At 40.0% G+C, this 16,310-nt stretch overlaps 1 protein-coding gene and 1 long non-coding RNA gene across 2 annotated transcripts in view; one reads left to right on the forward strand and one right to left on the reverse strand.

Annotated features, from left to right (window-relative positions):
- Nucleotides 1-1,856: 1,856 nt before the first annotated feature.
- Nucleotides 1,857-16,310, reverse strand: part of CDK17 (cyclin dependent kinase 17) — a 56,096-nt gene continuing 41,642 nt past the window's right edge. The window contains exons 7-17 of the mRNA XM_081928510.1: nucleotides 15,444-15,558; nucleotides 14,459-14,553; nucleotides 12,102-12,164; nucleotides 9,207-9,330; nucleotides 8,117-8,237; nucleotides 7,525-7,622; nucleotides 7,159-7,264; nucleotides 5,448-5,490; nucleotides 4,450-4,540; nucleotides 3,810-3,887; nucleotides 1,857-3,468 (exon numbers count right to left, since the gene is read on the reverse strand). Coding sequence (XP_081784636.1) covers nucleotides 3,431-3,468; nucleotides 3,810-3,887; nucleotides 4,450-4,540; nucleotides 5,448-5,490; nucleotides 7,159-7,264; nucleotides 7,525-7,622; nucleotides 8,117-8,237; nucleotides 9,207-9,330; nucleotides 12,102-12,164; nucleotides 14,459-14,553; nucleotides 15,444-15,558 — 972 coding nt within the window. The 3' untranslated portion in view covers nucleotides 1,857-3,430. The remainder of the gene's footprint in view (nucleotides 3,469-3,809; nucleotides 3,888-4,449; nucleotides 4,541-5,447; nucleotides 5,491-7,158; nucleotides 7,265-7,524; nucleotides 7,623-8,116; nucleotides 8,238-9,206; nucleotides 9,331-12,101; nucleotides 12,165-14,458; nucleotides 14,554-15,443; nucleotides 15,559-16,310) is intronic.
- On the forward strand, nucleotides 9,353-15,399 carry LOC309379404. Its single transcript, XR_014172480.1, has 3 exons — nucleotides 9,353-10,892; nucleotides 14,409-14,461; nucleotides 15,012-15,399. It is a non-coding gene; the product is annotated as an uncharacterized lncRNA (long non-coding RNA).

Here is a 16,310-nt window from a genome sequence, read left to right on the forward strand (position 1 = left end):
AGAAACCCTAGATGTAATGAGTAATTGAAACATATTATTTATTCCCACCCTTTTATGTGTAATAATAATTCCCTCAATCCCCCCTCTGCTGGCTGTGAGGATTTTTGTTTTGAAATCCTCTCTCTCATACCTGCATTTTAACTATTGAACGTACGATTCCATTTTGGGTACTTTATACTCCAATATTCCTCCCACATTCTTTCCACATGTTCACCATCCATTAATGAGAAAAGAAAATGTATTTGAAAAATTATCCAAGTGACGAGAGAATTGGGGTGAAATTCCCATGAGCAGAGTGCAGGCTTTTTATGACTCTTACCTTACCTCTGAAGTGGCCAAGCGCAGGGGAAGCCATCATGAGGTAACTGCTCCATCATGGGGCCTTTTCAGATCAGAAAGCATAGGTAGCCAGGGAAGGTACAGAGTGCTGGAGAATTGTTTACTGGAAAGAAAAATATATACAGCCTCCTCAGAAAGAAAAGATCAGTCAAAAACCTGACACTGACTGAAATTCTAAAGTGCTCTGAGAATGAGGCAGAAAAACAGAAGCCCCTTTTAACAGAGCAAGAAAACTTTTGAGAAACCAGAGGGCAGAATTTTCAGCATACCACTACTTTATGTACAATAATTAATGAAAAACTTCGTCAAAACAGAAGCATCAAATTCTTTAAAACTAAATTGTAACCAGACCTTTTGGGATGACATGCATACTAGTATCAACAGGAGCAACAGCGTTTTCCTGAAAAACAAAAGGCTGCTCCTTTTGTTAAAATGGACATTCAAGAGTCTCGGCTTTCATTATAAGAACTGTTGACCCCTGAAGACTGACAAGTCCAAGTAAAAAATGCAAGCAGCTCAGTAAGAAACAATAAGAAGGGAAATAAAAGTCTAAAAGTTTGTTTTTCAGTTCATTTCGCATAAAAGTGTGTATCATTATTTCAAGTTTCTCAAGTACACAGAATGCAAATTGGCATCCAATGTATTAAAAAAAATTGACACATAGATTACAAGCAAACAAACTAGGTAGGTTAGACTTATCTCGTGGTGTATTTATTTCCAATTGATTTGCCTTTGCTGAAACTGACCCACTTTTTATTCTACTCCTGATGTGGATTTTGCCCTTGAACCATTTTGCCTTGTTTGGTATGAAACATAGAATCACAGAATTGTAGAGTAGGCAGGGACCATGAGGGGACATCTAGTCCAACCCCTACAATGCAGGAATCTTTTGTTCATCAAACACACGACTCTGAGCTATCCCAGCAACTGCATGTTAAATTGGATCCTACTGTTACATTTCTTACTGACATAAAGTAACCAACACATAACCAGCTACATTGAATTCACCATGCTTTGTACAAAACCAGTCCTTGTAATTCTGACGAAACCTATGCCTTGGATTCAGAAACAGTGAACACAACAGAAAAGTATAGCCTGGATCGGACATGTTCCTCGTTTAATAAACAATGGTTTGTTGGATCTGGATTTTACTGCATGCCTGCATTCTCTTGCTTACTGTTGCGCAGTCCACCTCCACTTGCATGTCCAGCTTAATACAATAATTCCTGTTTTTTCAAGCCACAGTTTGCTGAACTAAGGTGTCTGAGTGCTCTGGTCTGAGTGCTCCCTACAAACCAGGATTGGACACAGTACTTTCCTAATCCAACAAAACGTGGCATGAATCCGCCCTTGGATTCTTTCAAGGAGGGATCACAATGCAATAATGCATGTTTGGCAGGCGTCTGTCCAGGACATTAAGTCCTGTCTACATCTCATCTACACGAACAAACTCGTTTATGCACAGACTTCACTGAATCAATTTAGCAGAACGCTTGTCATAAAACATTCAAACACAATTGAGGATTTTCCATATAATATTTATACTTTCAAAAGTACAATATTAATACAGGTCCATCAGTTAGAAATAACAGCAGTTTGTTAGCTCTACAGGGCTTCTTTAACGTAAAACCAGCTTACAAATGCTGAAAAGCAGCAGTGGTCCAATAGTCACCATTACACATGAATTTGTCATCTCTTCCAGAAAATTAAAAAAAAAAAAAGTTCCCAAATTCAATTTACTAGTATCATGAAATATTAATAAAACATCCCCAAACATGCCACAATCACTATTCACAAATAAAGTTAAAGGAACATACAAAATATTTTTTCACTTAATACTGTTAAATAACAATAATAAACTACAAGATTTCCTGAACAGAAATGGTAGGACCCCTGAATGTTTTACAGTGAACTTCAGGAAAAAAAATTAAGTTATCTATGACTATTTTCATGATATACCAGCCAAAGATTTACATAACCATTTCAAAATATACCAATAAAGATTTACAGCCTCTTGAAGATGCACTAAACAAATAGGTCCAGAAAGGGGAACACAAATGCTTAAAAATACTGTTACTATCACCAGGAGGTATTTATGATACTCACTGAGATGCATAAGCTTAGTAGTAACATGTTGACTAGCTCCAAAAAAAAACAGATAACATCTAAGATCTTTAAAACCCTCTAAGTTCTCATGCTTTACAAAGTCTGCGATGCAGAGTGATTGACTTCTCTAGTATGGACTTGCATTCTTCCAGTGGATTTCCAGAAAATATGTTGACACTGAACAGCCATGGAAACATGGGGCTGGGACGCCCGGATCCCATCGTTTTGTTTTTAGTCATTCAATAAACATCAAGAATAATACCAAGCTTCAATTTGTAAGCCAATCCGCACTAATAGACATGGAACCTGATAGCATGTAACAAAAGGAACTGTTCCCCCCCCAGTTCTTCAGATCAACGTCAGTACTAAGTGCTTTGAAAAAAGGTCTTTTGTAATAAGTTTTGTTACTTTACATCTAATATTAAATAAGAAGTTGAAGGGCCATGAATTTAAGAGCATTAAAAGACAAATTTACCTATTTAACAGTCAAGAAAGCTTTGTTTACATTCCAGGAAACATTGCAGTTAAAAAAAGAAAAGATAAGATAAGATATAAAACTGCAGCAATAATTCATGGAGAAACAGATGCATTCACATATTATATAAAGCCACTGCAATTTCTGCAGGCGTTCAATTGTTTGTTAACTATACAGACAGTAGTTATTTAGCAGCAATGATTCCGCAATAAATAATGCACTGTGTTTCTCAGTCCTGCACAAAAATTGCAGCTACTGTTACATTAACAGTTGTAACCTACTGGCTCTAATGGCAGAGGAGACCGTAAAATTGACTGTACAAAAATTTGTCACACTGTGACAACAAATATAAAAACATAACCAGCAGGTCTGAAATAAAAAGACTGCACTGTGAGGAGGACAGTGTAGACAAACAAGATTTCAAGTCCACCAAGGGAAGGAACTGCCTTCAGGCTAGAGTCCTCGATAGGTGCAAGGCAGCCTTGGGCTTGGAAACTGTGTGGCCGACTTCTAGAACAGCATGCTTTGCCTTCTGTTCTTTCCATGCCCTGAAACATAAAACATGGGTTGTATAAAGGAATCTGAGCAAAGTTTATGGCTCCTACCAACCACTGCAGCACATGATGCCAGAAGGCTTGTGCATCGCAACAGACGTGCAAAGAGGCGATGCGGATCACTTCTTTGTGAAATGAACCTGCGCAGGCATCTCCAAGCTTAATTCGTAAGCAAAAACTCTGTACTTTCACAACGCTAAAAAACACACCATGCGATTGAGGAATCCAAATAATTCCAAGTATTCATTTACAAGGTGTCGATTTTACAGTTTCCTAGCCCTCCAGCTACTGCAGACCTGAAAAACAACAACAAAAATTCTTTGACGCTTACGTACCCGTCTCTGGATAAGTGGAGTTTCGAAAGCCAGGATCTTTCTGAAGCTGAATCTCTTTCAGAGTGAATATTGACACACCTGAAACAATATAAAGAAGTGTCTTTTTCCCCACTTAAGAGCCTCTTTTCGAGAAACATACACTGTGCTCAGAAGCTGCAAGAAACCACAATGACTGCCACATGGAGTTAGAAAGAAGCAAATACTGAGGGGGGGGGATGAAGGAGTTTTAGGGGAGTGCTAGAACTACTAATGGTGCTCCTAACACTGAAGAGATTATGAAAGGGAATCAAAAAATGATAGGGAGAAAGGAATAATATATATTTTCCCGATTGCTGCCTTCAAATGCAGCAGGTCAAGAGCAGGGAGAGCTAAGAGCCTAAGCTTTATTGACCCTGATAGATGCAAGGATCACATATGTGAGAGAAAGTTCTGTCTGAAGTTTGGGTGAGGTGTCAACAACTGTGAAGTCCTACTCTACCAGACTCTAGTAGACACAACTTTTTGACTCAGTGCTGCCTTAAGAGATGTTAGTGGTTTAAGGATCAATCATCCAAGGAACATTCAGAAACAAGGGAAGTAAGCCGTCACCTCACTCAAACAAATGCCCAACTAACATCAATGACAAGAGTGGTCTGCTTACTTTCTGGCAGGGCATGTATCCTTGTTCCAAGACTTCTAAAATACGCATGCTTCATAGCTTCTTCTGCTGAAATCCTTTTCTTTGATTCATACTGTTAAAGCAAACAGATGTTTTTTCTCCCGGATCATAGCTGAGTTTTTGCACACATGCTTTGAGTAGGGATTTAAATGCAAACTCTTTGAGTGGTACTCAAAAACAGATTAATAGCTAGTGCAGTTCTTTCAAGTGTGGTAGGTAAGCTGTGTCCTCTTTAGTCCATTCCGTATTTCTGTGGTATTTCTTTTACCAAATGAAGCAATCCTCAAGCTTAGGACCAATGCAGCTCTAATACTACAATCCTAAACATGTTTCTGCAGAAGCAAGTCCAATGAAGTTCAATGGGCTTTTCTCCCAGGTTATAAGACCACAACATAAATGATACTACCAAAGTGTGGATAACCATGGCTACACTACCTCTGTACTATGCCTAGTAAGGGCTTCGGCTGGTACACCAGTGGCAAGTCTAAGATGCTTCACATCAGAGAAGCCACCTAAGCTTTCAAAGAGAAAGCCAAATTATGTACCCAAAGCTAAACAAACAAACAAACAAACAAACAAACAAACAAACTGTCATGTAGAGGGAGTGCATCCCTGACTCCCAAGTCAGATGAAACACCTATACACAGTACTTCCATCATGTTCATTGGTCCTTTTCCAGCCTATTACTGACTCCACACATCATCTCAACATTGAGCAGCTAAAATTTGAAGGGAGGCCACCACCACCACTGCAAAAAACTGTTTCCAACAAGGGGCAAAGAACTCTTGTCAATTAAACCATTTTTTAATTTTTTTAAATTTGATTGGCCAGTGTTCTTGCCCATGTTTGAACTGATCACACATTCAATTTTGTACTCTTATCACCCACCAAGTAACCCACTGAACTCAATTTTCAGTGTTCATCTGAAAAGCTCAGTACAGATGTCTAAAGAGTAAAAAAGAAAAATAAAAGCAGCTTACCTGAAGAAATCTTACTATCAGTTCAATTCCTTCCGAGTCAAGCCTGGAAACAAACAAAACAAAGTTTAGCATGTAATAGTTCTGCATTCCTAAAACATTGCTTCAAGCAGAATCTAACAACTGAAGTGATGTGTACGTGTTTTCAGTGGAGAGAGATCTCTGCAAATTTCAAATCACTCAAGAAGTGGAGCTATAGTAAAAAACAACTTATACACAAACAAGGACTGTGAGACCCTAATTATGCAACTCCACTAACAACGCTCCTCTGCCAATATGCCCATCCAGTACGAAACGAGTTCATTCCCACTTTATCATAAGGGACAAAAAAGTATTTGTTATGATTTGGGAACATAAGAACATAGCAAAAGCCTGCTGGATCAGGCCAAGTCCAGCATCCTGCTCTTACAGTGGCCAACAGAGATGCCTGTGGGGAACCCCCAAGCAGGATCTGAGTACAAGAGCCCTCTTCCCTCCGGTGGCCTCCAGGTATTCAGAAGCACTACTGCCTCTAACTGGAGAGACAGAGTGCAGCCATCGTGGTTGTAATAGCCATTGATAGCCTTCTCTTCCATGAATTTGCCCAGTCATTTAAAGCCATCTAATGATGGTGGCCATCACTGCCTCCTGTTGGAGCAAGCACCCTAGCTTTAATTAGGTGCTGTGTTTAAATAAAGTACATTCTTCTATCTGAAACTTCCCACATTTGGCTTCACTGGATCTCCTAGAGTTCTAGCATTATGAAACAGGCAGGAAAACTTTTCTCTATTCACTTTCTTCACCTCATGCATCATTTTTATAAATCTTTATCATGTCGCCTTTCCTTACTCGTCTTTTCTTTAAACTAAAAAGCGACATGAATGCTGCCACCTTTCTTCAGAGCGGAGTCGCTCCGCCCTCTTGATCATTTATTTGCCCTTTTCTGAACCTTTTCCAACTCCAAGCTATCCTTGTTAAGGTAAAGGTAAAGGGACCCCTGACCATTAGGTCCAGTTGTGACCAACTCTGGGGTTGCAGCGCTCATCTTGCTTTATTGGCCGAGGGAGCCGGCGTACAGCTTCCGGGTCATGTGGCCAGCATGACTAAGCCGCTTCTGGCGAACCAGAGCAGCGCACGGAAACGCCGTATACCTTCCCGCTGGAGTGGTACCTATTTATCTACTTGCACTTTGACGTGCTTTCAAAGTGCTAGGTTGGCAGGAGCAGGGACCGAGCAACAGCAGCTCACCCTGTCACAGGGATTCAAACTGCTGACCTTCTGAGCAGCAAGTCCTAGGCTCTGTGGTTTAACCCACAGCACCACCCGCGTCCCTCCTTGTTAAGGTACCTTGTTAAGGTAAGGCGACCAAAACTGTACACAATATTCCAAATGTGGTTACATAATGGATTTATATAACAACATTATGACATTGACAGTTTAATTTTTAATTCTTTTCCTAATGATTCCTAACAGAATTTGCCATATTTCACAGCTGCTGCACACTGAGTTACATACTGTGACCCCAAGGTCTTGTTCCTGGTTAGTCACTGCCAGTTCATTAGAAGGCAGGTATTTTACAAATTTACTACCTACCTACTACGGCTAATCCAAGTGCTCTAGTCCTTTGGGGAAGAATTAGCTTTAGATTCTAAATTGATATTTTCATGCTATGTACTCAGACAGATTTGTCAACATGTTGCAGTGTCTCCAAACACAACATAAATAACTGTAGTACCTTGGAGCATGGTTAATTAAAGGCTGTGGCTTGTATTTGGGAAAGTTGTAGTTCCTAAATTCATCACTGGAAGTAATGCCTGGCCACGTTTCTTGTGATGGAGTTCCTAAGTTGAAAGAGAAAACAAATCACACCCATACATGGACTAACAAAATGCAAGCAATTACACATAGCATCTGAACCCAAAGTTCCCCCACCCTGTAGAAAGAAGAGATGGTAAGCAAGCAACTAAATTTTGGTAAAATTCAATAAAATTGTAGATTAATTTGCAAAAAATAAAAGTACCTCTCTTTATGGAACACTTTCAGAAATCCTCTTAGAAAGCATGATAACCCCATAACTGTAAGCTAAGCAAAATCTATTTACCTAGAAGTCTGAAAATTAAGTGCAATTCGTCTTCAACAGTTGACCCGGGAAATAGAGGTCTTCCAGATGCCATTTCAAAAAATATGCATCCAACTCCCCTACAGACAGGAAAAAATTAAATGACAGTTCAAAAATACTGATTCTGGTTTTCAGTCTAGTTGTACTTAAATGCAACTTGGCTTTCTTGACCTACCCATATAGTGCTAGTCATGCCAGTAAGAGCAAAACAACAATAATATAAAATAAGGTACCGCATTCTCTTTCTTCCAGAAGAACCAATTGGCAAAAACTGCATGCATGGAGTTTTCTCCACCTGATAGATCTCAATCAGTCTCACTACTGACATTTAGAGTTCCTAAATAGGGAAACCTTTGCAGAGTTGATTTCTTAAGTAATTTGCTACAACTAAATCCAGGTTAAAATATATTTTTCTATTCTTGGCCTGCCTGCCTCCCTCCACCGCTGCTGTAAACTAAAGAAGTGCTTTGAAATGTTTAAGAACACTCTGCAATATTACTGAGTTTCGTATTCACATGTAGGAGGCATAATTTCACTGAAAGCAAACATGGGTTAGTAATTGAGAAAGACATACCACATGTCAATTTGCGTTGAATATTCGGAAGATCCAAGGAGAACATCAGGCGGCCTATACCATAATGTGACAACCTCATTGGAATAGGTCTTCGTAGGGACAGATTTTGCTCTAGCCAAACCTTCAATGAGAAAGTGTCACATTAGTTTTCTGTAGCTCTTCTGAAGCCTGCTGGCATTTCATATTATATTGCACTGTATAGATATCATCTGTGCTTTCATCTGTGCTTCTACAGACATTCTGTGTGGCTCAGAAGATACTGCTGAACACACTAAGTAGAAGAATCAGAGCAAGGGTGGGGGGACACATGGCCCTCCAGGGGCTATTCAAGTCCAAACATCCATCAGCCCCAGCCAGCATGGCCAACAGCCAGAGAGGATGGAGTTTGTAGGTCAGCAGCATCTCAATGGGAGGTTACCCAAATTTATTCAACTTGCTGAAATACGCAGGCTTGGAAGTGCTTTTCTGCTTTGTACCCAAGGACAGGGAATTAATCATAGCTCTGAGGAGTGACTTAATGCTTAATTCCCTTAATGTTTAGGGAAGCTTTTAATGTTTAATAGGTTATTGTATTTTAGTGATTTGTTGGAAGCCACCCAGAGTGGCTGGGGGGACCCAGCCAGATGGGCGGAGTATAAATAATAAATAAATTATTATTATTATTATTATTATTATTATTATTATTATTATTATTATTATATTAATGCTTCCAAAGGGTGGTTTTTGAGGCTCCCAATAACTGTGCAGCCCCTGTGCTACTGAACAACAGGATAGAGCTCTGGCAAACTTCAAAACCATAGGAACTATGTAGCTCCTGAGTTTCTCTGACAAAGCAGGAAGAGTTGCTTAACCCAACTGAACTAAAGCTTAGGGGTGCTTGGGGGTTTCCCACTGGCATCTGGTTGGCCAACAGGATGCTGGACTAGATGGGCCAACAGCCTGATCTAGCAAGTTCTTCTTATGTTCTTAGAGTATGTGCACTGTGGACATTCGAGCATATATGCACAATTAATTGCATGTGATTATATGAGAGATATTCTAAAGAGTGAACATTTTCCCCCCTCAATGAAGCAAACCATTCACTCCATACCAAAGTCTGCTAGTTTTAATTCTCCTCTTTCATTAATTAGTAGATTTTGTGGTTTCAGATCTCGATGTAGCACTTTTCTCCTGTGACAGTATGCCAAACCACGTAGAATCTGGTATAAAAATAACTATAAAAAGAAAGAGGAGAGGGAGGGAGGGAGGGAGAGGGAAAGGTTAATTCAAAATTAAACTTTCAAAACTGATAAGGAACCACTGCATGGTTGATTATCTGATCGTAACTGCCAGTCTCCAAAAGCAACATGTACACTGAAAACAAAGAGAAATTCTTCTATAACTGCAAGCTGTTTTCAGGTACCAGCTACCTTAATTGTTATTAGCAAGCTTATCCTTATCACTCAAGTGAATTCTTTTAAAATACCCCTCTCTCATTGCTGCCTCCAATTACCTTCCCTTACACTGCAGTCTTCTATTTCAAATGCAGTGAAAAGGAGATTGCAGGTTAACCCAGTGACATGCTAAAGCAAATGAAAAGGCAGCTCTGCATATCAATGCATCTTTAATCACATTTGTCATACTTTCCCCATCATGAGAACTTCGATTTAGATACCACAATAGCCCCGTGCCTGTTTCCTTATGTTCCTTCCCCTGTCGCCTAAATTTGCCTCTTGAATCAACCCTTTGATATCCTCCATATTGTCTTTTTCTGTGTGTGTTTCTATGCCTGAGCAGGTGTCTGCTGCTGCTGCTGCAGGTTCTTGGCTAAAGACAAAAGTGTCCTCATAGAGCTATTTCTTCATACAAGAAACAAGCACACTCCAGCTTATTATTATTCATCAGCTGACTGAGAAACACGCACACAATGCCTTGGCACATTGCCACACATTTCACTGCTGAATTCTCCCGTGGAACAGTTTGGGAAATGGTTTTTGAACAACAGCAAACCAAAAAAAGGTTGTGGTGCTTTTCTCGTGGCTTTGCAAACCGTTTTTTCCTCAAAAAAGGTTTGGACAACTGTTATTCTCTTTGGCTCTCTTTTAAGAATTTCATTACCAAACCACATTGGGCTATCCTCCTTTGCCTTAATTCCCCAATGCCGGGGATGAGGAGAGCAAGATGTCCAATCGGAAGCCTACATTTGCTTGCCTCCATGAATATTCAGTATCAGTGTTTTCGTGTCCCCAGTCTACACCCACACTGTGGGTATTTTTTGCATCAAGAGACGAAGGTAAAAATCCCGCTCTGAGAAGATGACTGCTGCAGAACAGCAGCTATTAATCATTTGCAGAGCACTCTGAGTATATTCTATTTGTCACTGAATCTTGCCCTTGTTCCCAGGAGCTCAGGGCAGCGTACATGGAATTTTATTTTTATTTATCCTCCCATTCCTCCCTTATGAAAAAGGTAGATTAGGCAGAGGGAACTGCAGGTCTGAGCAGGGCCTTGAACCTGGCTTTCCTACATATGAACTCCATGTTTTAGTCACAGCACCACTTTCATAATAGCCTTGTGGGGTCTTCAGTGGGCCCTTAACAATACCTGGAGATGCCAAAGATTGAATCTGGAACCTTCTGCAGACTGAGCAGATGCCCCACCACTTTGCTACAGTCCTGCCTCAAACTGAAGAGATAGGGAAGGATGCAAGCAGGTGGGCATAGTAGCTCTTTAGCAGACAAAGATTATGAAGATATACACCTTTAGGCACCAGGCAAAAACATTCCTCTTTAGCCAGGTCTTTGGTTGACTGACAATGCCCTTTTAAATTGGGTTGTTCTTGTTTTTATTTTGATTATGAATTCTGTGTTTTTATATTGTGATTATATCCCGTGAGCCACCCTGAGACCTGCAGGTATAGAGTGGCATAATACTAATGATGATAATAATAATAACAACAACAACAACAACAATAACAATAACAATAATAACAATAATAATAATAACAATAATAATGGATTCAGATTTTTTAAAAGTCCTGAATAAGCTGCAAAGGCCAAATATATGGCCTGTAGACTATTTCAGCTCATTGTTAACCTGCATGTGTTAAAAAACAATGATTTTATTTCATCTGACGTACAGTCATGAGTGTCAGATGGGTAGGTTGCCACTTTCAAACGCTCCTATACAGTCGTACCTTGGAAGTCGAACGGAATTCATTCCGGAAGTCTGTTTGACACCCAAAATGTTCAGAAACCAAAGCTCCTGCAGCCAATCGGAAGCCACAGAAGCCGTGCTGGATGTTTGGCTTCTGAAAATCGTTCGAAAACTGGAACACTCACTTCCGGGTTTCCATCGTTTGGAAGCTGATTTGTTTGGGAGCTAAGGCGTTTGAGATCCAAGGTATGACTGCATATACCATGGCAAGGCTTTAGGTTATCAATCCAAGCCCCTTACAAAATATTAGCAGCAGCCTCGATTTTTAAAAGTTGTTTGCTGCTCATTCAACCCTTGGATAAACCAGTCCACACCCCAAGGTTAAAAGGTCCAGTTTTTTCCTCCCAATGGAAATTATTTTGAGAGCTAAATCAGATGGGTTAAAAAAATATGGGAGGATTGCTACACCAAATGAAATAAAAGGAACACTTAAAATAGCCAAATTTCATGTCATTCTGGCACGCTATAGGATCATTCACATTTACTCCATCAGTCATCAAGTAAACAACCTCCTGCTTGAGAAACACGAAATGTTTGGTCCACTGAAAGGCAAGCAATTACATGCAAAACTATGTAACTTGAATACTTGCCAGTTAAGAGGTTCTCTTCAATAAAGCAAAGTGCTTCTATGCAAATTTCACAGTGGTTTACTAATTAAACCTGCTTTCTGAAGGGGAAATTACTCAAATAGGAACGCTCCCCCAGACATACACTGAAAAATATATAAATATTAAGGAGCACTAATTATGAAAAAGAGCAAAATGGTTGGAATATAGTGACTATGACTTACCTTTACATTGTGCATACTCATAATGTTACCACAATCATCCATATACTGCTTTAAATCTTTGTCCTGTGAAAACAAAAATAAGGCGTGAAGTTATCTACAATAGGAATACAAAGTTATGTTTATTTCTTGCTATTCCTTAAAGTGTTTATTCCTTTAGAGAAGAGAGAGGTGCCTATTCTGGCTGATGGACCAGATGTTTATTTCCCTGCTCCTGGTGGGCCAAATCTGACAGGTGGGCAGCTTCATCCATCACTATGACCTCGGCTGATGCTGTGCCTCAAAGCTCTGACTGTCGATGAACATTGCCTGAAATCCAGAGAAGTGTGAGGCTCTTTGCAAAAGGCCTTTTTGGTTTTCAGAGTTTAGAATCTAAGCCATACAATCTAAAAGGCTCAGGGAAGATAGCTACAACCCTGCCAATCTATATCAGGACTATCGTCAGATTAAAACCGGAACCATTAATTGGTAGATAGCTCAAGCTTAGTAGGTCCAGTTTTGAATGAGACGGTAAATTATAGACAGTGAACAGACACACTTTTGAGGAATTTTGGTCTCCCCTAAAGCAAGTAAAGAAAGAGGAATATGTTGACGAAAGCTTTCACCTCTCACAACGCTGCGTTCTATTTTTTACAAAATTCATTTAGCATTTTCAGCATTTCAATAGTCAAAAAGGATTTGGGACACACACACACAAGATTATATACTGCATCAGCAAAGAGGCAGATGATTAATCAACTCTTTTTTATCATTTGGCAGCTCAGCTTTAAAACTACTCCTAGAAAATGCTTATGTTCAGACTTTGGTGAACCTTTGAAGGTAAAACTTTTGAGGGAAGTAGCTAAAATACCTCTCTGTTCATCCTTATAATCTGAACCAGGCATAGGCAAACTTGGCCCTCCAGATGTTTTGGGACTACAACTCCCATCATCCCTGACTGCTGGTCCTGTTAGCTAGGGATGATGGGAGTTGTAGTCCCAAAACATCTGGAGGGCTGAGTTTGCCTATGCCTGATCTGAACTGTATGCACAGATTAAAAGAATTGTGTGTGTTTGCAGCAGACACAAAAAGTTCATGATGGAGCACAGGGGAAGAGGTAGAATAAAGTATGTATGCCCAAAACTAGTTGAAACCAAAACTGAGTTGCTCCAGAAAGACACTGACGAGCTAGCACAAACCAATACTTTGCAGGACTGATCCCTGCAGAAAAGTATGGATGAAAGTCATTAGGTCAAACTCAGAAAAGACTGGGGGAGCGGGAAGTACTCCTGGTTGCTTGCTACTGAAATATGAACAATTTAAGCACAAAAATGGATCCTGAAACAATCTCAAAGCTGTATCACCGAATCCTATTAATGACAGTCCCTTTTCTATCCTTTTCTGCCCCAGGTTGCAGACCCTATGAATCACCCTGTCTCGTCAGGCTTACCTTTTTTTGTAACCACAGACACTGAAGCAGCACAGAGACTGCGTTTTAGAAGGTCTCCACCTTGTCCCCATAGCAAATATATGATTAATTGCCCAACTTCTCTAATATAGAACAACTGCATTTTCTAGCATGCCAATTAGGCACCCAAACATGAGAGTGGATTGGCTGTATATTCTTTTTTAACAGTGCCAGCACAATGTAATAAGGTAAGTCATACTATAAATAGCTTAAGGTAGTGCTGAAACGGCATTGTTCCTTGCCCCCCCCCCATGGTGGTGGTGGGGAAAGTAGTTGACACAACAGCTGGAATCCTGAAAACAAAGAGTACAAAACAACTGGCTTTCAAAAAGGAAACATTTGGGCTATTTTAGGATGTAAAACAGATCTCTCTGCTTCTGTAACAGAATAATATGAGGAAGATGTACATCTGCAGTACATACAAAACTTTAGAAGGCAAATGCATTAAGTATAACACACTCAAATTATATAAAAAAATAAAAAAAATGTTCAGTAGCACCTTAGAGACCAACTAAGTATCTGAAGAAGCAAAAAGCTTATACCAAGAACAAACTTAGTTGGTCTCTAAGGTGCTACTGGACAATTTTTTTATTTTTTTACATATTTCGACTGCGTCAGACCAATATGGCTACCTACCTGAATCAACACTCAAATTAAAGAGTTTTGTAGCCAGAAGAAGAAGAAGAAGAAGAAGAAGAAGAAGAAGAAGAAGAAGAAGAAGAAGAAGAAGAAGCAGCAGCAGCAGCAGCAGCAGCAACCTTACTACAATTCATACAAGAAATTGTGGTAACGGAATGAATTAATTAACGCCGCTGCCTCCCACAATTCACATATACTGAAACAGCATTATTATACTTCTCTAGGGTTAAACAAATTCAAACAAGAAATTTGAGTGGGAAAGAAAACAACTTACCAGGTACTCAAAGACCAGAGTTAATGATTTGTCTGTATGAACAATATCATGTAGCGTAACGATATTTGCATGTTTTAGATCTTTTAACAATGACACTGCAAAAGGAGAACAAAATTAATAGCCAGGACTGGTAAATAAATGGAAAAATTGAAGTGTACAGATATTAGCATGTCAAATGGATAGTGGACTAAAAATAGCTCTGTCTGGAACGCTATATAATTTTTTTACACACCATTATTTTAGTTCATGTGCTACAGATCCAGGCAGAAATACAATAATGTTCTGCAGGTGAAATCTAAGGATCCAAAGGCCCAGAGTTTTCTCCGAGTGAGTGGGTTAGGCACACTTTTATCTGTAGGGGCTTGAAAAGCAGAGGCTTAACCCCAGGGAACTACCTTGGTGATGATCAAAAGGGGGCATATGGAAGTCGTGAGGGAGAGGAGAGGAGAGAGAAAAATATAGGATGAAAAATGCCATATATTTCAAGTGTGGGGAGGGAACATGGTTTAGATTTGCTGTCACACCGAGATAACAGACTGTTTTACTATGACAGGGTTATGCTCAAGAGGAGTTGTTTCTCATGTCTGACACTTGGGCAAGCAAGCAAAAAGATGGCATGCTTCATCATTTATAACTGCTGGGAATGTCACAAGATGCATTTCTGGCAAAAAAATATATGGGCAGGGCGCAGAATTCTCTGTCACATGAATTCAAGTTGATCTACGGGCTTGAGGTAAGTCTCCAGGGTTTCAGGCAAGGTTCTTTCCCAGCCCTGCCTGGGGACGGCAGGTTTCGAACCTGGGATCTTCTGCATGCAAAGACAGTGTTCTGCCATTCCGCTACGGCCTTTCCCCTCGGGTTCAGGATTTGATGCATTTCTTCACAACACACATACTACTGGAGTTCCAGTTGGTGGAACCATATAAAATGCAAAAGAAAGAAAGAAAGAAAGAAAGAAAGAAAGAAAGAAAGAAAATCTGCTTACCTTCTCTAATGGCTGTGCATGGTGCCCCCTCTTCGTGTTCTAATCTGATTTCTTTCAAAGCTACCAAGTTTTCTGTCAGCTTACTTCTTCCCTTATATACAGTTGCATAGGTGCCCTGTAAGGAAAAGGACAAAATATATACACTCACAAAAAACTGAGAGTTCTTCTCCAGCTATAGAAAAAAAGCAAGCCAAACCTTGATTTTTTACTTTAAAAATCATAGAATCCTAGATATGTAGAGCTGGAAGGGACCCTGGGGGCCATCTAGTCCAACCCCCTGCAATGCAGAAATCTCAACTAAATCATAAATGACAGACAGCTATTCTGCTTAAAAACCTCCAAGGCAAGAGAGCCCACCATCTCTTGTGGAAGTCTGTTCCACTGTTGAACGGCTCTTCCTGTCAGAAAGGCCTTCCTGATGTTTAGTCGGAATCCTCTTTCTTGTTAACTTAAAGCTACTGGTTTGGGTCCCAGGCTTTGGAGAAGGAGAAAACAAGCTTGCACTATCCTCCATGTGATAGTCCTTTAGATATTGGAAGATGGCTATCATATCTCAGTCTCCTCTTTATCAAGCTAAACATACCCAGCTCCCCCAACCATTCCTCATAAGGCTCGATCTCCAGACCCTTGATCATATCTTGATTCCTCTCCTCTGCACACATGCTAGCTTGTAAATATCCTTCTTAAATTGTGGTGCCCGGAACTGGACATTTCTCCATCTTGTCCATGCAGAGGACCTACCACTTGTTTGTTCCTCCTCTTGCTTTGAAGATAGTCAAAGAAACCTTTTAAAAATCATTTTTAACCTCCCTTGCAAGCTTGAGTTCATTCTGAGCTTTGGCCCACCGGACCTTCTCTCTGCAACAT

This window comes from Podarcis melisellensis (genome assembly GCF_964234715.1).
Source record: "Podarcis melisellensis genome assembly, chromosome: 10".
Lineage (NCBI taxonomy): Eukaryota > Metazoa > Chordata > Lepidosauria > Squamata > Lacertidae > Podarcis > Podarcis melisellensis.